Source organism: Drosophila gunungcola, unplaced genomic scaffold (assembly GCF_025200985.1).
Source record: "Drosophila gunungcola strain Sukarami unplaced genomic scaffold, Dgunungcola_SK_2 000001F, whole genome shotgun sequence".
Taxonomy (NCBI): Eukaryota; Metazoa; Arthropoda; class Insecta; order Diptera; family Drosophilidae; genus Drosophila; species Drosophila gunungcola.
In genome coordinates, this window is record NW_026453197.1 from 13,188,483 (window position 1) to 13,209,633 (window position 21,151).

Here is a 21,151-nt window from a genome sequence, read left to right on the forward strand (position 1 = left end):
AACTTTTAACACCGATTCAATCCCTATACCACTCGAAAGAGGATAGAACTAGTTGGGAATTATAAGCAAATAGCAAAGGGTGCATTGTGAAATAGGGCAATGTTGCATACTTTTCAAGGACACCCAACCTGAGTAGTAGTTTTTACCTACTGTTTCGAAAACAAAAGGAATGCATTTTAAGGGTGTATTTTCAGAGCGGGGAAAACAACCTATGAGTTCTTTTGCATGTACTGTAAAATATATCCTATGCAGTTAAAAACATTATTTTGGCAGATACATTTATTCAAATTAAATAAAATAATTTTGGAATTGAAGATATTGTATAATATTTATATTTAATTATATTTGTCAAATACTTATTATATTTAAACACAAGACATATATCAGTATAATTCCTTTTTGTTATAAAAAGGCATTTTTTTTTAAATAGGTTAATAGCAATTTAACCTTTTGCATTTACATTTAAGTTTAAATAAGCTTTTAATTGTAATCTTAATGCCTTTAAAATGATACCCATTACCCAAAATTATTTCACAATTTGCTCATTTAAATTTCCACTTGTTCTTGTTTTTTCGGCGAACCATTCTAAATACAATTAATGAAAAATTCAGAGGCCCAAATGGCAATGAATCAGAGAAGTGCGGTGAATGGGGGGCACAAGGTTCCTTGAGGTCATGTTCGCCTACTCTAAAATGCTAAATAGCCACTTTTGCGGCCGGGCACGACAAACTTTTTTCTTTTTTCTTTGCGACTTTCCATCGTTCTTTGCTCCTCCACGGCTTTGTCATAAAAAATTGAACAAGTTTTCCTAGGGAAAGCCAAGTGGGGATGTGGATGGGTGGGTAGTGGTATCCAGAGACAGCGACGACAATACCGGAAATCCGTTTCATGACAAATGCGTCACATTGTCCTGGCGTCCTGGCTGAGTGTTAAGAGAAGTGGTAGTGCCAAAGCCAAGCCAAGCCAAAGCCCGTGCCCCCATCTTTTCCGGCTTCTCTCCTTTACGACCCAGCCGGCAGTGAAATTCCTTCAATGGCAGCACGTGACTTGGCCAAAAAGAGAGCCAGGAAAGCGGCCAGGCTAAGAGAGCGCGACATTGACATTGGGGGAGAGCAAAACAAGTCGAAGGCGCAGGCGCCGCTCTCGCAGGACTCAAAGGACTCGCAGCATTTCCATCTACGTGCCGGCATAACTTTGGCATTTAATGAGAAATCCATATTTATGTTGTTTGTTTTGCCAAAAAAAAAAAGAGGAAAAAAACAAGAAATTGCCAAAACTGGCAAGTTCCAAGCGGGCAGCATATGCGGCGAAAAGTGAAATTAGATTCGTTCGGAGGGTGTGCTAAGGCATTTCTGTAATCATTTTTAATGGGCCGCGTCGTCTGCGGGTATAGTAACACGGCATATGGCCGCTATTTCGTGAATATTCAGGCTGTTAGGCAATATTAGAGAACTGTTAATGGTATTTAGGCGGGAAGAAATGGGTGATCAGCACATTAGATAGTAAAGTCTCTAACTCCTTTAACTGTTTTAAAATCTTTAATGTATCTTACACAATTATTTAATTTTTATTTCGCAAATCAAATAAAGGTTTTTTAAACTCTAGGAAATTTCTTGTATAATATTTTGCAGCATCATTTTAGGAAACTAGATAAGTGATCTTTTAGCATTTATTTTAACATGTTTAAAATAAAAAATAAATATCACACTCTCCTACATTATTTGTAGCTTACTTGTGCTGCTTATCTCATGTGTGAGAGCAAACCATCCTTTCAGATGATCCCGTATGACCAGACATTTTAACTAAACCACGTTCGCAACTTGTCACAATGGAGTCATAACGTTATCATTCCAACGCGAAAGCCATAAAAATAGCGGCTTAAATAGCAACAGCCAACACGTCTAGCATGAAAAACGGAGGGATGCAATTCCACGGGAAAAGTCCACTTCACACATTTTGCTCTGGCGCTTTTTTCACCCAACTTTAATACTAGACAAGCAACTCTAGCGAAACAAAAAAAAAAAACGTTATGTTTTTATTGTGCAAATAAAAGCACGCGGAAACTACTTAATCAAGTTTCGGAGACGAAGTCCACCCTTCTCTTTCTCCTGGTAAGTCCATCTCGCTTTAGCACAGGACCAAAGGAATCCGGAAGCCACGTTCTCCACGAAGAAAAACACAAAACAAAAGCAACTGAGGAATAAAAAGCAACAGCAGCCAGTACAGACTTTCCCGACGTTGTTTTTAGCGATTTTCATTCTGGGTGACAGGGGAGAAAGTGCGGGGAAAGTTGTCGCGGGAAGAGCCAAGGCTGAGACAACATGCAAACCAAAACAAATTGGTAGCTGAAGAGTCATATTGTGTCGAATAAAAGATACTCTTTCACGAGCCCCTAAATATTTTTAGAGCTGTAAGATTAAATTTGACAAGTCTTACTTTGATTAAACTTTTTATAATTATTTTTGAAGTTTTAAAGTTTTTTTTAACTGAAAAATATGTGTAGATAGTAGTAAAGTACTTACAAAATTTTAACATTTAACTTAATGGACATAATTTTACTTAAATCCCTTTCAAAAATACCTTCATTAGTACAATAAATAATCTTATTAAATACAACAGAAGTACCACAAAGATATCGTTTCTGAATTCAGTATTTCAAAGGATTAAGTAAAGACAATTTTTATTTCCCTCAAGAACACTTTCCATTAAGTTACTTCCTTTTCTAATTGCTCAATCTTCTCAGTTGCCCCACAAAACCCTTCGGTGATAGCGTATCTACCCCCTTAATGCCATTTTCCCCCGTCGACCAAAACAGAACAATTTGCCGAAAGAATGTTTCCCAGCGAGTTGAGTTCAAAATTTATGACAGCAATTAGCGGGACAGTGGGCGTGTCTTGGGGGTTGCTCCCAGGACTGCCATTGCCCACACTTCATTGCCGAAAAAAACACGAAAACTCTTCAATTAATTTGTTGAGCTCTGCTCAAACAACAAAACGCAGTGCACATCAATCAAGTCGAGGAGCAAGTCAAACAGAAAGTCTACATTCGGACCTGGGTCCTGCTGATGTCTTGGGTGTGAAAAATCGCCAGGACAAATAGATAGCTGGAGCTGGAAACGCCCACAACTATGGTCGCGTGCCAGACTCCTCAGCTCGTACTCGTAAATTGTTCGTTTCATTTTTAATTATCGCACTTAAGTTGTGTTTTTTTAATGCCCGCCCAGCAGGCGATTCGACTTAAATGGCAAGGAAATTGACGGAGCAGAAGGAAAGCTTAAGCTTTAACTTACCTGAATCGTTTCCGTGGCGGAATACTTTCGATTGTAGTCGACGTGATGGAGGTTCGGCATGTTTGCTCACAGTTTACAAACTGATAATGACTATGGATAGGGCTACTTAACACGTGTCCTTGAGCTGGTGGGTGGCTCTTCCGGTTCCCTTTCCTGTTCCCTTGCCTGTTCATCAAGATATGCCAGTTTATGAGGCATTTGTGTTAATTTCTCTTGTCGTTCCACTTTTTCGCCTTTTTTTGTGGGTTTCCTGCAATGCGAGAGAGCGAGAAAAGTTTGTAAAGTTGGAAAAGTGTAAATTACTTCGAGCAATCTAAGGACTTCTCCTCTGATCCCCCTTGGGTATTTGTTTACTCATGTCGATATTGTTAATACGCCACGTGTTCCACAGCGGGATGCATGTAAGTCGGCGATATTGGGTGGTGGTGGTGGGTCCATGGACGGTTGGGCTTACGGATTTATTGCCAAGTTTACGCTACGTGCTTTGACTAAATTTATAAGCCGAAAACGCACAAAGAATCAAGCAATGGCCCAAAGGCACTGGCAGAAACAAATAAGCACGCACACACAAATATGTACTCTAAGAAGACATTCGAATACAGTTGTATTCAAGCAATTAGAAGCGGATACTCGCTAAACGATGCTGGGGATAACGATTTTTTCTCGGGAGATAATGGTTTGACATTTGATGGCTTAAATTTAAATTAATAATAATAAAATCAATCTACGAATACATTTTTTAAATGATTTTTTAAACCAGTTTAAGTCGAAGGAAGCTCAAGTTTATTTAAAATAATTAAGTTGAATCAGTTTAATTCGTTAAATAATTCAGAACTTAAAGTCCCTTGACCAACTTAAGGAATGTCAAAAAATGCAAACAATGACATGATATAAACCAATTGCTTTATGTTGACTTAGAAAACCTAAAAAATATTAAGCTCTTAACATAATTAGTTTAACCAGCAAAAATTCTGTCCTTAAAGAAAGTAACTTATAAACTGATTAAATCCAACAACAACTTTTCAATCTAAAGTTTTATCTTTTGCTGTGAGCAAATATATACTTAAATCTCTTAAAATGTATCTCCTTACAATGTACGTGCAGTATATATCCAAAGTTAGCCAAAAGCAAACTTTCCGCTAAGCTGTAGACAAGCCCTCAACCTTCACAAAACCATTTCCCTGTCGAAATGTCATTCCGTTGGTGTGCAACTAAACTTCTTAAGCATTCATCATCATGTTTAATACGCTTCAAATAACTAATTAGTCAGTATCCAAGCTATACTGAAGTATTGGGATTGCCTTAAACAACCAGCATCGCTTTTACATGGCTAATTGAGTTTTGTTGCCGTCATAAATGTTGACACACAAAATAAGGACGATAAACAAAGTAATATCCATAGCAAAGGGCAAAGGGCAAGGGGCGTGCAACAGCTGTAATTTTGTAATGCCCATTAAGTTTTATGCGTAGACAGGCCAAATTTACGTCCAATACAAGCTATGAGAAATTATATCGTTAAGTGGATGTTATGCTTTCGTTTTCTTTAGCCTCGTAAAAGTCAAGCAGAGTAAAACTTGTTGACTGCCGTGTGCTTTTTCCACAATAATATTAATTCCATATTAATGGCGAAATAGTTTTCAGAATTGGGTTAAGTAAGGAAATAATAAGCTAGTTTAAGTTTTAAGGACACTTTACTTGGAGTTCTTCCACTAAATTACTTACTGATAAAAGACTTTCAGATATTACTTAAATAAAAGCCTTATAAAATAATTAAATTCCTTTTTTTTGCCATATTGCAATAAATGAATTTAGTGTACTAACTACACAAAATATGGCAACAATACTTAGAAATCATTGTAAAGAACATGCTTAAATAATTTTTAATAGACAGGACTTATTATCCCATAACCACTTTACAATATATTAAAATATTTCATGTATCAAACTTGTCATATATCAAGTTCAAGTCACCATTAATAATATTGCAGCGCTCCCTTGGCAGTGCTTTCAAATTAATGATGCATTTCATTGGCGGCGCCAGAAAACGGGGCAACTTTAATCATAAATTGCGGAGTGGTTTGGTGGTTCCAGTCTATTTCACTAATTACGCCCAGAACAACATCAATGTTTGCCCTCCAGTGGGGGTTCCTTTTAGGCCAGGATATGGAAGCAAAACGCCGCCCAAAATCTCTCCACACGATGCATGACCAAAATTTATTAGCTGCTTATGGATTAGAAATGTATAGTGAATATGTGTGTGAATATTTGTGGGGTGCACGCAAATGTGTTGAGGACATGTTAATCTCGAAACACTCAGATGGCCAAGAGCAACAGGAAGTCGGACCCTGAAAGTCAAGCAGTGCAGGCCCAAATTAAATTGTTCAATAATTGAGTTAGCTGCGGAAATTCCCCAACACGTCCTGGGGCACTTAAAGCCGTCGTTTCGTTTTGTTCCGTTTCGTTTCGGACTGGTGTAAATAACCTGGCCATATATCAATCGATTTACAACTGATTTAAGGCTCCGCCCGGAGGTCCTGTCCCTGTGTTATTGGCTAACAAAAAACAGCTTGAATGCCAGCCAGCCAGTAAGCAGTCATAAATTATGCAGCGACATAGTCAAAGGACAACAGGCCAGGACACGGCCGAACAGCAAGGATATGCAGTTGCATAGTCAAGCTGTCCCTTTTCCTAGGACCTCCCCTCCTTGTGCGCCCCATCACAGTCTATTAACTCCTCTGGAGAACTCAAATGGCTGAGCAGTTAATAAGAACAACTTGTGCAGGAGGAGGAGAAGGACTACGATGTAGTGCAGCAGTTGCAAATTATGACAAAGTAGTGAAAAGAGCTGTGGCAGGAGGCGAGTTGAACGGGTTGAACGGGTTGAATGTGCCCCATGGCGGCGCAAAGGAGGCCCCAGAGAGGCGCTAACTTACAGAGGAATATATACCATACAGGATACTATTTTCAATTAAAACACTGCGGCTTGCATGGCGCAGCCATATGGAAATTTCAGTTGAAAGTTACCTGATTGACATCAAAGAAAACGAACTTCATTCACACTATCTGTTAGTTGTTTTTTATCAAACGATAAATTAAATTAAATTTAATTTAGTCCCCCAATAATAAGAGCCAATAATACATTATTTTAGGTAGGTGATTACTCTCCTTTTTGGATAGGTTAACAAATAAAACGATTTATAAGGAAAATAAAATGTAATTGCTTATACCATTTACCATGACCACTTAAATAATGTGGATTGATGCAATAAAGTTTATAAATTAAAAGACAAACAAATGTTCAGCTAATCATAGTTAAACTGAATAATAAATAATGTTATTAGTGATTGCACAATACAATCCACTGATAGCAAGTTTCGTAAGCTTTAAGAGTAAGCTAATGTAAGCTGATTGAAAAAAACGAACACTATACAATAATCCTATTAAAGCTTATTAAAAACTCCATTACATTAACCTGAAATTTAATTTTAATTAGCTTGCATAATTTGAGATAATCGGATTAGCGCGCTTAAATGTTGTAAAGGTGTCAAAAGGGAGTCTGATTAAAAATAAATGAACCCACGATTGCTTATAAAATTCTATTTGATAAAAAAGGGATGAATAGGAACAGTCAACTACCTAAATTATTGTCCTACACTTCAGAAACTTTCAACCCCACTTAATCCCACTTGCATCAGTTTAGAGACAGCACAACATTTCCATTATCTTTTTGGCCACATTTGGTTCCTCAACAAGTTACAAAACTTCGCACCCCAGTCACAATAACTTTATTCAGAGAAACTACACGAAAGTGTAGAAACTGGCAACAGTTGTAATGGGAGAAAGCCCAACAGGTTAAGAAAAAGCAGACGCCGATGTTAATTACAAAAAGTCCCCACAGTTATGACAATTTGCACAAGTCAGCTGGCAGCCCCAACCATTATCCTTTACTGTTGTTCAGGGACATTAACTTGGTCCTTGTGCTGCAGACGGAAAATTTGACAAACGGGCAAAGGAAAACAGCAAAAATTAAAAACCTAATGAAGTTTACAGTTTGCACTGCAGCAATTTAATTAGATTAAATAAACTTTCAAGCTGAACAACCGCAAAGAAATAACTTTCTGACAAAGTTCAGATCATTTGTCAGCCACAGTTATTGCCGCAAGTACTGCCAAAAAAAAACGCAACGCAAAAGAATTCCTTCGCATTGGAAAATTCAAACAAAAAATCAATAAATGAGAGAACAACCAGACAAATCCAAAAATACAGACCCAACAAACAAGTACACACGAAATGCGGCCGTAACAACAATAAAAATTGATGGTTATCCCAAAGAAAAGTGAAACAATCAGCAATAAAAACCTAAAATAAAAAGTCAAATAACTGGCAGGGTTTGGATACCTTAAAGTCGTTGAAATGCGCAGAAAAATCATACAAAATTGTTTTAAACTCTCTATGTATCAGTAACTGAAAAGCCACAGTTTTAATAAAATACTTCAGGTATTACTTTAAAATTATAAAATGGCAATATAAAAAAAAATAAACTGAAAACCATTTTAAATGGTAAAGAATTACATTTAAAATAAAATCATGTTTAATTGTTTTGCATTAATATACATAATTAAGTTTCTTAGGCAATTAAAAAGTTAATTGTCTTATTACATATAGATGTTTTCAATGCACTTAGTAACAATATTTTCTAGATGCTTAATATATTTAATATTTTAAAGTATTCTAAACAAAAATATAATACAACTTGCAAAGTTGATTTACCAACACAATCTGAGACCCAAAAAAAACCTCCGCAATAGATTAAAAAGGAAAATGTCAGAAGAAAGTTAAACAACATTTAGGAAAATCAAAAGACATCACACATTCTCCCCTCTATGCCTCATCTCACCCATCCTCAACATTTTTTCGGCAAGTAATTGTAGCTTTGCGTACTTTTAGGCCGCAGAAGCGCGTGAAAATACTTGGTCCGGAATGAGGGGGCGTTTAGCCTAATCCGGCAAGGACTTAGCACGGCTGTTAGGTGTATCAAGCTGCTACTCGGAAATATAAGGCAGATGAAGCTTGGGATTCTGGGCCAGTTGGGGTGGGGCCAAAAGAGCAAAGTTGCCAGCTCGGCAGTTTAAACTTGGCAAGACCGTAACGAGCCATCTGCGATTTTTAATTCAAGTGAAAGGCAGCTCGTATGTCTTGACTAACGAAGGTTCAATGCCCTCTAGCCTTATACAGCAAAAACAAAAGATTCGAGAAAAATATTTTCTTACTGAAATCAAAAGCTAATATTCATTATAAAAAAAACAATATTCTTTCAACTCACTTTAAAATATAAAAACAAACCAAAAACAACTTGTTCAACCAACAAAGTGAACCAAAGTGTTTCAAGAGTATCAAAACAGGTGTGCAAACAGCAAGAAGAATAAAGCACGCATAACCGTAAAAGCATAACGGCCCCAAACTGAAATTTTGGGCTAAAATTTCCAAATAAAAGGCAAAAACGACCTAAAATTCAAATTGAAAAGAAAACACTTGACATTGAAGTGCTGGCGAGCAAGGATATGCCAGGATGCGAGTCCAATGTTACCCCACTTGTTTACGCTTGTAGTGTTTTGATTGAATTTTTTTTCATAAGAAGGGAAACAGAAAATGGGAAAGAAAAGCAACAATCTACCGAGGCAACAAAATTATAGAAACTCTGCAGACGGAAAAAATCGTATGGAAAAAACATACAAAATCCGGAATGTAGCGATCCGAATTCAAGTTTGGCTGTTGTCCATTCGCAGGTGGACAAGTGGGCTCATCTCCTCCCGCTCCCGCTCCTTCAACCCACTTTTTCCATAGGAATGTGCAGTGGGAAAATACGAAATCAAAATGCGCGCAAAATGGAGGCCAAATGGGGTTACAAAAACACAAACGCTGTCAATTCCCATCAGAGCATTGGTATCAGGCTTTTAAACAGTGTGACAATTAGTCCAATTCTCTAAATTAAAAGATAGATAAAAAAAAGAAACAAATAAATTTAAGGTTTAAGCTCTATAATAATTTGCAAGTTATTTTTATAAGACCCTAAAATAAAAAATTAAAATTAAATCAAACCGAAAAATTCAGCCACATCATTTTTTTTGAGTATTCGTTGTTCAATTTCAAAAACATTATATTATTTATATTTATAACTGAATATTATAACTAGATCTCAATTTAAGCCAAAAATTTCGTCAATAGACAATTTTTTTTAATTTCTTTACTAATTTTTGAATATAATATTTTTTTCTAATATTAATTAATATTTAAATATGTCGCATAGGAAAAAACTTTGCTTGCTCTATAGAGTTAAAGTCCATTAAAAAAAAGGGACCATAGAATTTGATTATTTCCATTGAAATCAATAAACAAAATAGCATAAAATGTATACCACTGTCATTCTACAGCCCTCTGGGAATACTAAGAGGAGGAGCATTCGCTTCAAATGACAGCGGTTGAAATTGAAGTTGGCAAACGATTTTTCGAGGGTGGATTTTAAAATGCAAACATACTCGATGTGGCAACATGGGACAGGGGTAGCCACAGGTCCTGGTCCTGCTACTGGGGTCCTGGTGAGTCGGCGACCCGTGGCATAGCTTGACATGCCACTGGAATCCGAACACGTGTCCTGCCTTTTCGGCCTGTGTCCTGGGCAGCTGCCAATGCCACGGCTTGCCTCAATTTATGTTTATCCCTGTTTGTGCCCAAGCCAAAAATCAAAACAGGAAAACAGCCAAGAAACCCAAACAAAGACTAAGAACTTATCTCGAGGCAGTTAAATCAAGAACGTTTTCCCATCGCGTGCCAATGAAAACAGGATGGCGGATGGGGCAAATCTTGTGGGTGGGGCTAATAACCAAAGCTAAACAATAGCGGAAATAATTTTATTACACTTGGCATGCTATTTGCATTAACAAGCAGACCATAAAAGTCGCCTGAGCAACGGACGAACGCACTTTTTGTTCCACTCTCTTGTGGCCTTAATATTAATGTCACTCAAAGTGCAAATGAGAAAAAAGGTCAGGAATGTTTTTCCTCTTACCAGCTAAGCAGAAAATTATGGTAAATGTATAGAACATCTAGAAATAATTTTTAAAGATCACAAGATGCTTTTTATTGGCTTAAAATACTCTAACTCATGTATTTATAAGTATATTTATATATATGAGAAATTACCTTTTAAGTAAAAGTTTCAGTCATCTAAATGTATTTTAACGCATTTAAAGTTTTTTCTTACTTTGAAGAGAGACCAAAGTAAATAGCTAGTGTGCTTGCGTCTAGCATCTCGAATTTCAATTCCACTCATATTTTATTCAAGTACAGCAAGTAGAAAGAAATAGAAGCCAGACTAAGCAGGGTATTCTGTAAAATGAAAATGGATTTATGCGTCTTTTGATAACTAATTCCCTTTGGGCAGCTGTCAACAAGCAGATAAACTGCTAGGCAACCCAAAAAATATACACAAAAGTAACCAAACTCATGTTAAGCCGAGAGGAGGAGTCCTTAAAGAACTTTTAGCGATATTGCGCCAGGGAACTTTGACTCATATTAGTTGGATATTAAATGAAAAGAAAGAATTTTCGGCATTGCCTCCATTGACACACGACCACCCCCTTTCACCCTGTCACAGTTAAACGCCTGTCAAATGTGTTCGAAAAAATGGGCGAAAACAATTTGAGGCAATCAGCTGGCAGGAGTACGTGACAAGAGATGTTTCCTCACTCCTTTTTCGAATGTGGCTAGCCATGTACACTCTTAGAACTGAATTTATCTATTTATTTTTATTTTTACTAAAATATTGTAGAAAGAATGATGCACATACTGTTTGTAATGAAATCTATAAGTTATGAGGTTTTAAGAATAAAGAAGAAAAGCAAAATTAAATATTAAAAATGGAAAGCTTAAAAAAAATTGCATTTCATTTCGAAAAATATTTAGATGTCCTCTTAAATTTAACAGTATTTGAAATACCATATTTTGGTTTTACATAACACTAAATAGCCAAGACAATATAAAAAATAATGGTATTGTTCTCTTAAACATTATTTTTGGATGTTCCCTCAAAGATATCTTATATTTTCTTATTACCGCATTGAATAAACTAAAGCGTATATAACATTTTCTAAAATTGTATGTATTTAATTCCGTGTTGTTTATCAAATAAACTTCTTTTAACGATTTTTTACTAGTGTGTTGTTAGGAGAACTCTGAACTTGAGTAGTGCAGAATGCAAACATCTGCTGACCAGTGGCCCAACCCGAGACCAAATCGGGGGAGTCCAGGACCAAGAATAAGGGAGATGCTAGTCGAGTGTCAATGACCTGCTGCTCCTTTGCCTGGACCTAAATGCTAACGAGCACGTGAGGCAAGTGTAGCGGAAAATGAGCTAATTTGTGCTGCGTTTCTTTTGGCCAACTCCAGTGGCCACGTGTGACCCCCAACTTTCCCCCAGACTTGGGCCAAGAAAAAGTCAAGAAATTCAATTGCGAACATAAATCATGAGCGAGACGAACATGCAAGACGTCAGACAGGATGAACACGCAATCAGCTGTTTGTCACAAAGCATATCGGGTGAATGAGAATGTGTTCGAGTGTGTGTGTGTGTGTGTGTGGGTTGGCCAAGATGGGGGCATGTCAATCAAGCCACAAGGAACCATGCGCACCCACAACCTTGGCTGCACCACCACCCAACAACGGGCAGAGCAAAGGGAGTGAACTGAAGAGAAAGGACCAGTCTAAAAATCATGCTGTGGGTGTCAAGTTCAACTTTAGTTGTAACAACTTCAGTTATACCTTACGAAAAAGGGCTTAAAACATATGAAACTCTCAAGAAATGAATTAAGTGTTTCCGTAGTTTTTGGATTTACTGATTCAACATTTTGCCTTTTTAATTTGATTTTGAAACAATTTGAATAAAAAAGAAACACAATATGTGCAATTTAATATCAAAGGTTTAAGAAGGTAGTACAATTTTATTATAAGTTCTACCCATTTTTCTAATCACAAAATGATTAAAAGTTGTATTTGAATAGGAATGCGATATTTTAAATAGACTTAAAATATATAGGATTCTAAAATGTAGAAGAAACGATTTTTTTTAATTTTCCTGAAAAGATTTCGTCAGTCAAACTACCTTTTTCTTAAAGGGTATCATAAAAGGCAGACTCTATGGCAGCGATTTCATCGATGGCTCTCCAAAGCGTAGGCGATAATTTATTTAACAATGTGTGGCATGCGTTTTTCTGGGGAGCCCGAGTCGAAGCTATTGTCCATTGAAATGTAAACGCTATTGGGAGATGTGTTAGCCTGGCCAGCTGTGAGCTGTGAGCTGTGGGCTGTGAGCTGGCTGGGAAACATTTGTTGCCCCGGGGCTAGAACAAAGGAGAGAATCGTTTTTATCTGCCACAGCATTCACTCCTTTATTTGCCAAGTGCAAATTGCAAAATGATATTAGAGGGGTGGATTCGGCGCTGCACCAAGGGAGTTGCGCCCCCCCTTGCAAAAAAGGGGCAGGATGGGCAGGGTGAAAGTGGCAAGTGAAAAGTGGAATGTGGAAAGTGCGCCCGACACCAGTCAAGCCGAGCAGCTCGTCCGTAATGAGCACGAACAAAATTAATGTGATTTGTGTCGAAGGGTGCAACGACTGTATTATCGAGCAGGATTACGGGAATACAGGAATACAGGAAGCCCGATGATGCTGGTATTGTGGCTGGCAGCAGATTTCTATTTGCACTTGTAATTGGCGCGTTGGTGCTGGTCCGGGGATTCCCCCTTTGTAAGCCCTATCCGTAAGCCCGGACACTCCCCACGATTTCACTGCACAGTCATCGACTTTAATAAATAATTGAGCACACAACTCCCCAAAAATAAAAGTGAATAATGTTTGATACGTGAAAATTTTCACATTTTATTGCTATATTTGGTTATGGGTAGACATGGCGCCCCATTTTATCAGATTAAAGCAATTTGCAAATAAATATTTTATCACGAACAATTATTTTAAAATATTGAGCATAAATTAGATTTTTGATTGAATTTTGTATGCGGTTATAAGACTATAAAGTCTGGTTTATAACTCTCAATATATTGCCATTATTTTTTTTCCTTTTCATTTAGATTGCTTTTATGGTAAAAATTTTTAAAGTAAATTTAAAATGTTAAAAAAAAATTTTTACGAGCAAAAAAAATACTTAGTAATAAAAATTTAGTTTTAATTTTGTATAAAAAAAATTAAGTTTCCCACTTCTTCGTTATAAATGTCTGTTGCCCGCCATCATCTTCCATTAATACACATAATGAAGATGATGAATTCGTTATTGGGATGACCACAGCACTTGACCGTAACAACTTGTCCCAAACAAAATGCATTATAATGATTTATGAACGCCAGTCGCTGGCCAAAAAATCAACCCTCTAGACAAATTAACAAGGATATATGATGATGATGATGATGCTGCCCTCCAAAACACACACACCCGCCCAAAAACAAAGGCTGTCAAAGCCACAAAGAGACACTCGACCCAAGCAGATGCCCCAAGGTGTTTTCCCCACCAAGTTTAAACAAAAATTAAAACACCTACCCTCCCCCATTCGATGTCCACGAACTCTCAGCCCCTTTTTCTTGTTCTGAACTTGAAGCTAATCAAAAATGTTTCACAAAGGAGGGAAAGGAGAGGAAAAGGAAATGGAGTTTCTGCTTCTTTTACCACGAACTTATTTTACACTTTCTTTGTTATTGAAAAATGTTTATGAAATTATTTTACTTCAAAATCTAAAATCCTTGTGAGCTACTTCTTTTATCGAGGCTCTGCATTGGACATACTGTAGAAAAAAAAATGTTTTCTTTAAAATTGGAGAATTTTTGTTTAGAACTAAGTATAAAATAATTTGAAAAGGTTATTTTATATATGCTTTCCATTAAAAGCACAAGTTAAAGAAATAAATGGGTTTTATATATTGATTACACTAAATTTACATTATTAACATTTCAAGTTAATAAGCACTTTGGACATACAAACATTGGTTTTGAAGACGAGAAAACAAGCATAAAGTTCTTAAATAAAATGGAAATTCTCCTTGCTGCCCAACTATGTTATGCTACCCAATACAAAAGTAAACAAAAAAAACGCAAAACTTGTGTTAAGCGAAAGTGCAAAAGTTGTTAACGGAGTTTTTTTCTGCCCAACCAACAACCACCGAAAAAATCATAAAAAAAATTCCCAACTTGGATGGATACTTTTATGTTGTAGTGGCAAGTAAGCCAACATTGTTGCCATGATTAGCATTTTATCAGCGGATCCTTCATGCCGTGTCTTAGGACAAACACTTGGCCATCTTTATGGTAATTTAGTTTTTGCTAAGATGCGGCAACAGCTGACAATGTTTTAAGGAATTCCGCACCCCTCCGGAAATAAGATCACGGAAAACCCGAGCTCACCCCCCTTAAGTTGACTGGTAGGCAAGTAGTACTTGCCACATGAGGAAGCTGCGTGTCACATAATCAAAATTGAGGAGAAAACACAACCTGCAGGGTGCTTTTTATGTTTTTATGTGCGGATCCCATTAATTTATTGCCAGAGACATTGAGACACCTCCAGCCGAACAAAAGGCGACATTATTATTTCATTATTATGCCAAACGCATCAGGATCTCGCCCCCCATCCCAATGCACGTGGGCTGGTTCATATTACATGAGGTGGATTCATCGGAGGACGGGGACGGGAATGGCAGGTCGGAATGGAGGCCTTTGAAGGTGGCAGATGATTCATGCGCTGGCAAATTTTTTGACGCCCGCCACATAAATAAAACAGGCAGCCCGGGGAGCTCAGACATATGTTTGGATAGTCCCCGGGTCAAAGGGCCCCGGTCAGAGGCTGTAATATTTACTCGTAAATATTTTTATAGGCACTAAGGTTTCCGCTACCGACGAAACAAAGCGCGAAGAGTCCACAAAAGCAGGTGCTCTATAAAATTAAATTAAATATTTGTTACAAAATATAAACTTTTCTCTCTTTGCTTAGGAAATTGTGGTAAATTCAACGAAGTTAGTTTCTGTATGCACATTTTAATTAAATTAAAAATGTGCCTTTAATTTGTTTTCTATAATTTGTTTACTTTAATTGGTTTATTTTTTACATTTATATGATTTAAAAAAATGGTACCCGGCATTCGTCAATTAAATAGCGACAGTAGAAAGTATTTTTAATTCTCATCTTCAAAAAAAAAACTTTTATTCTGCCCATATTTTTAGAAGCTATCTTTTTATCAGAATATTTTATTGAAATTGAAAATATATGTAGGGTTTTAAATTTTGTATAAAACATAAGTGCACAAACATCCTTATTTAGTTTTATTTCAAATAAATTCGAATATATTTTTAGCATTTGTTTAATAATAAAAGCAATAATACAAAAACATTGCTATCGTTCATAAACACTACATATGTACTTTATGTACTACTAAAAATCGAATTTTTCGTTGCTTCCAAACCATTTCCCCATCTTTATAAATGTTCGTTATTCCGTTTGACTGGCTTTCTGTTTTAAACACACTTCATACACATCTGCCAATTTGTTCAATATATTTCCAATTTGCCAAAATCAACAATGTTAAATACCTGCCGTAAACCAACATCACGGCCCACCTTTTTCACAACGAACTTTTGACTCCTGCTGCTAATCCTTTTGTGCGTGCGCGCGTGTGTAAACCATTTAGCGCCAATTAAAACATAATTGCGGCATTCGCGGATAGCAATCGGGCACTAAATCATTCTCGGGCCTCTTCGTCCTATTCCATTTTGGCACAGCGAGAATTGCGGCACATAAACGCTGAGGAACCGCAACAAATGGCGAAAAGCGCGGGCGAAAGCACGAAAACACTTGGGCGTCTCATTCACCGTTTAATGGCTTCCATACAATCTGAGGCGCACTTTAATCTCATTGCACTTGAAGCGTTGATTAAAAACACAGAGCACGGGCCCACATTTTATTTAAAGGACGTAATTCTGACGAGAGATTTTAACTTAGAAATCTCGAGCGCAGAAACCACCCGCTAAAACCACCACACGCCGCCGGTTAAGAGCAATAACTGTTATTCCTACGCGCTCCTTTTGTGGAGTTCACCTCTCGAGGTGGTGAATTCGGGATCAGCTGATTTTGGGGTAGAACGGAAATAACGGAAATGGGGGTGAAAAACTTTCGAATTTGCCGGGTCGGCCACTGGTGTATACAGGAATTTACATAAACAAAAGCACTAGAGGTATTCCGTATTCTTAACTATGAAATAACAAAATTAAAGAAACTTCATTTTTGCTTTATAAATAGCAAACTGTAGTACATTTTTGCTCACATAGAAACAATATAATTTTATACTTTTTAACAAAAGAAGTGTTTTGCAACATGGAAGTGCTTTAAGATTTTCGGAATTTTATTGATTGTCCAATATGGTTGTATTATACAATTTTTTAAGGCTTATTAAATGAGCAAAATATATATTGTTTTCTATTTCTTGTGCCTTACCAATTACTATAGGTAGCCGATATCTATATATTGTAAGTTTTTCATTATTTTTGCTTAAAGATAAATAATAGGCTTTGACCTAGCACCGATTTTAAAAAATTAGTTAATTGCCCATTCTAAAATTGATTTTAAAAACTGTGACCAGCGAAATCTATATTTCAATCTAAATATTTGAATCAAAAGTTTTTAAATCTAAATAACGATATAAAATTCATCGCATCTTATCCCACCTCTATTTATTAATGATGGTAATCTGCCAGGTTATTTTTTGGCACGCCCGAAACGGTCACTCTGCGCGTCCATCACATTTTTGGTCTAATCGAATTGCTTCGCCCTGAATTGTTTTACCTATTTGCCGATTAAATCAAAATGCCTGCGGTTGTGCGTATAAAGCGGCGCATCGACGAGGAACCCCACACAGGCCTTTGTGCTAAACGGCAAGCGGAGGCGCCTCCAAAACGATGAGAATTCTCTGGAGGATGCGGGAGCAGTGGCGGGAGTGGCGGCATCAGACAAAGACGAGCTGACCACCGTGCTCAAGTTTGCCGGCACGCTGGAAAAGCAGGTGAGAAATCGGGAACCAGTATCCTTTGATTTGCCACGCGGTTCAATCCTTTTTATGAATAAATCATTTCCTGTAACCCTCTTAAAACTCCTCCAAAATTTAAAAAAATCGAATAGCTCATTTGCATAGTTCAATGCACTTTTTCAAAAAGTAAACAGTTCTTGTTAGATTACTAAGTCGGTATTTTTGTATTCCTCTTAAAAAGATTATGGCGATGTCTTCCAAATTAACTAACTTATCTTTAACTCGTAAGCATCCTATAAAAGTACTATAACCATCATTGTTCTAACTTTAAACCTCTTAAAGCAGTACTAACTCTTAGTTACATTTTATTTTCTTTAGCTCAAACAAAACTCTGATAAAAACAATCAGCATTTATCAAATTCTTATCTTTAAAATCGATGTATAAAGTTCTGGACTTTGTCAGCTGTATACCACGTTAGATCGATTTTAATAATAATATTGTATGTTTATCGCTCTGGCGAGGCTAGACATACAATTTAATAAATTTTAATAAAAGTTTGCCTTAACTAGACCTGGTTAATGAGAATGTTACATATTCGGGGTGACCCAAGGTTACGAGCTAGTTAAACTATAATTCATTGTAAGTTTATTGCAAGGCAAGAGGTAAAGATAAAATATAGACCTTATTTTGGTTATCCAACTTTGGATTTCGTTTTTCTCCCCAGGACGATTGTGCCACTCGACAATTCGCGGCTGCCAGACTGAACAAAACCACGGCCCGTGAGCTGGTGCAACAGCAGCGCTCCAATGATGCGGCCATTGCCAGTGCCCTGCGGCGGGATCGCCAGCGCCAGGAGGCCCAGCAGAATGCCCGAGAGCAGCGCTTCCGGGTGGTAAACTGCCTGCGCAGTACCCTCGAGGAGAATGCCAACGAAGCGACATGCTCGGAGGATCAGAACCAGGAGCCACAGCCCAGCAAACGTCACATAACCATAGTGGACATTGAATCACAGCAGCAGCAACAGCAATCGGGATCGGAAAATGCCACAGTTCAAGATCGACAGCTGGATATAGAAACCAGCCATGATCAGCAACAGCCCGCCGATTCCGATGTGGGTTATGTTTACGATCTATATGTTCCCGAGAACGAGATGCAGGCGGCCTATGTCGATATGATGGATGACAACTATCTAAGGTTTGTCATACATATTGAGCCACAGAAAACGTTGAGCCTTACCAATTACTATATGTAACCGATTACTATATACACATATATTTTTATGGCATACATATATGTAAGCGGTGTGTCTGTGTGTCGGTGCTAGCGTATCTGTGTGGGTGTGCGTATGTCTGTATTCGTAGTCCTCGGGCCAGGTCTCATTTGCATATTACCCCCTAATCTAAATCATCTAGACATAATTGCAATCACTGAATATAGTTCAATAATACGATTCGTTCTCCATAAGGTTGTATTATCCGTTTAATTACTACAACAACTGCTACTGGTAAACATGACAAAAATCTGAATCTGAGAGACAGAGAGACAAAGCCCAGGCATTAAAGAAGTGTGATGACACCCAACACCCCACCCACGACAATAAAAAAAGGACTGCAACTGGCATCACACATCACGAATAGTTCATTAACATCAGCATATGACAAATGCCTAAACACTACAAACACGGCATGATTATAACGATACTGTGCTGAATCAACCATTGATGTTGCTGAAAACTATTTCCTATTAAAATCTGAAACGAACATTTACACCTGCTAACAAAACTGTGTTTGTGAGATTCTGTACAATATAATTAAAAATATGTTATTCCATTATTCCAATGTTAAAATAATAATCATCAAATTGTACTATAAACATGTAAAGTTTTCATAATTCCTGCTTGCCAAAGTCTTTAAATAAAAATTAGTATTTCTAAGTATTCTATTAAATTCGAATTTAAAGTAATAGTTTTTATTATACCTTGTTTGATAAATCGGCTTCGCGTTTTAGGCAAATGTCTCATTATCATAAGTTTCTAGATCTAATTAGCTTTTAGCTTCACACGCACACAAACACACCCCGCATATTCTAAAACTGAGTATTTTTCATTTATTTTTCGCTAGTTGTCAGTTGACTTTTTGGTTTTTTATTTCATTCTGAAAAGAACCATAGTGCTGAAGTCTAATTAAGTGCATAGTTTTAGTTTAATTTGCTTTATTTTTGTTGGGGTCTAGCGTTGCCCGAAATCGAAAGTAAACTGAATAAAGAAATGGACTAAAATACATGACAAACTTTGCTGTGTTTCAATTTCAAAGTGCTACTCGATCAAAGCTCCCAAATAAACCAATTAATTATATCGCCTTTTCCACAGAGTGATTCCTGTGGGTGAGATTGTGCTTGAGGATTGCTACAATGATCAGGATGAGGACTACGATTCGGAGGACTCGAATCAGGAGAACTACTTTACGAATGATTACCCGGACGACGAAGAAGCGGGCGGCATGGGTTCCGATGAGGAATTGTGCCGGCAAATGAACAAGTTTATGCTCGGTAAGTACTTTGCAATATGTATTCTTACTTGATTGCATTTATAAATGTACTTTAAGATGACGACGAGGATGAGTTTGCCAGCACCAGCGATGATGAAGACTATGCCACCTACCACGATCCCTATGTCCATACGATTGACACCCAAGAAGACTCATTTGTGGACGATGTGGACTTTTATAATGCGGAGCGGGAAAGGGGCAGCGCCTACGAGCGCTATAAGAGAAGGATTCTAAAAGAGTTGGAGGATCAGAATGATGATGAGGATGATGATAGTGACTCATTCGCAAGCGCTGATGATGAATGAATGCTGGCAAAACCATTCTGCCAATTGAGAAATTCAATTTCAAGCCTTTACAGTCGATTTTCAATAGATTTAAGATACAAATAAATTATGTTTTAGCTTTAGAATAAATAAAGTATCTTTGAAATGGAAATTGGCTTAAATTGTTGTTGTGTTAATTCTTAAATCGTTTTTCTTGTATGTGACTTCAATTTTAATTAAAAATTTAATTACTTTTAAAATGCAAAGTTTAACAATTCTGTTTATTAAGTTTTTTACGGTATTGATAAACTTAATTTAAATCTATAAAAGCCTTAAAAGGCTTCTTTGTTACCTGTACTTCTTGGTGTCTTTTGTTTTCTCAGTCTTTATGTGTTGAATTTGAGGTTTCGGGGCACAACCTTCCATATAAAGACGAAGGGTCTCCTCGTCCATCTTCTCGTTTTCCTTGGGCGGCTTGTAGTCCGCCACATGATCCACTCGTAGGGTTCTGTCGATGATCTTGATGCCATTCAGGTTGTCGACTGCCAGAACTGTGGATCTCTGGTCCTCGTAGCACAGGAAACAGAAGCCCTAAATGACACGACATAACTATTATAGTATCCATTATATATAGTAAGAAATTACCTTAGATTTCCCCGTTTTGGAGTCCCGAATCAGATTAATGTTGACCACCTCGCCGTACTGGGAAAACACGCAGATCAAGTCTCCCTCGGAAAGAGTGTACGGAAAACCGGCAACGAATATCCAGGCTGAGTCCCGGTACATATCATGCCAGCTCTTTTTCCCTCCATGTTGCAGCTCATGTTCGCTCAGCTTGAGCACATTTTTCATGTTTGTCAGCGGATTCATTTCGCAAATAAATTCAATTAAGATTTTTGTTTGTTTGGTAGAAGAGTGACCGCTCGTGGTTCAATAAAAAATACCAAAAATGTTTTTTGGAAGAGAAAGATAAGTTAAGTTT

The 21,151-nt window shown here is 37.2% G+C and overlaps 2 protein-coding genes across 2 annotated transcripts; one reads left to right on the forward strand and one right to left on the reverse strand.

Annotated features, from left to right (window-relative positions):
- Positions 1 to 17,101: 17,101 nt before the first annotated feature.
- Positions 17,102 to 20,336, forward strand: LOC128261930 (uncharacterized). The gene is given in 5 exon segments (XM_052995880.1): positions 17,102 to 17,250; positions 17,252 to 17,395; positions 18,085 to 18,554; positions 19,729 to 19,907; positions 19,964 to 20,336. Coding segments are annotated over 5 exon segments (1,092 nt in total). The 5' UTR covers positions 17,102 to 17,199; the 3' UTR covers positions 20,212 to 20,336.
- Positions 20,337 to 20,429: 93 nt separating this feature from the next.
- On the reverse strand, positions 20,430 to 21,108 carry LOC128261931 (RNA-binding motif protein, X-linked 2). Its single transcript, XM_052995881.1, has 2 exons — positions 20,815 to 21,108; positions 20,430 to 20,760 (listed from the first exon to the last, which is right to left on the reverse strand). The coding sequence occupies exons 1-2, from the start codon at positions 21,037 to 21,039 to the stop codon at positions 20,518 to 20,520; spliced, it is 468 nt and encodes a 155-aa protein (XP_052851841.1). The 5' UTR covers positions 21,040 to 21,108; the 3' UTR covers positions 20,430 to 20,517.
- Positions 21,109 to 21,151: the final 43 nt, after the last annotated feature.

What these genes read in the sequence shown, in the direction of transcription:
- LOC128261931 (XM_052995881.1), bottom strand. Translation starts at nt 21,039, where the DNA reads ATGAATCCGCTGACAAACATGAAAAATGTGCTCAAGCTGAGCGAACAT. An exon ending in CCAAAACGGGGAAATCTAAG is followed by an intron (nt 20,761 to 20,814) that starts GTAATTTCTTAC and finishes CGTGTCATTTAG; the next exon opens with GGCTTCTGTTTCCTGTGCTA.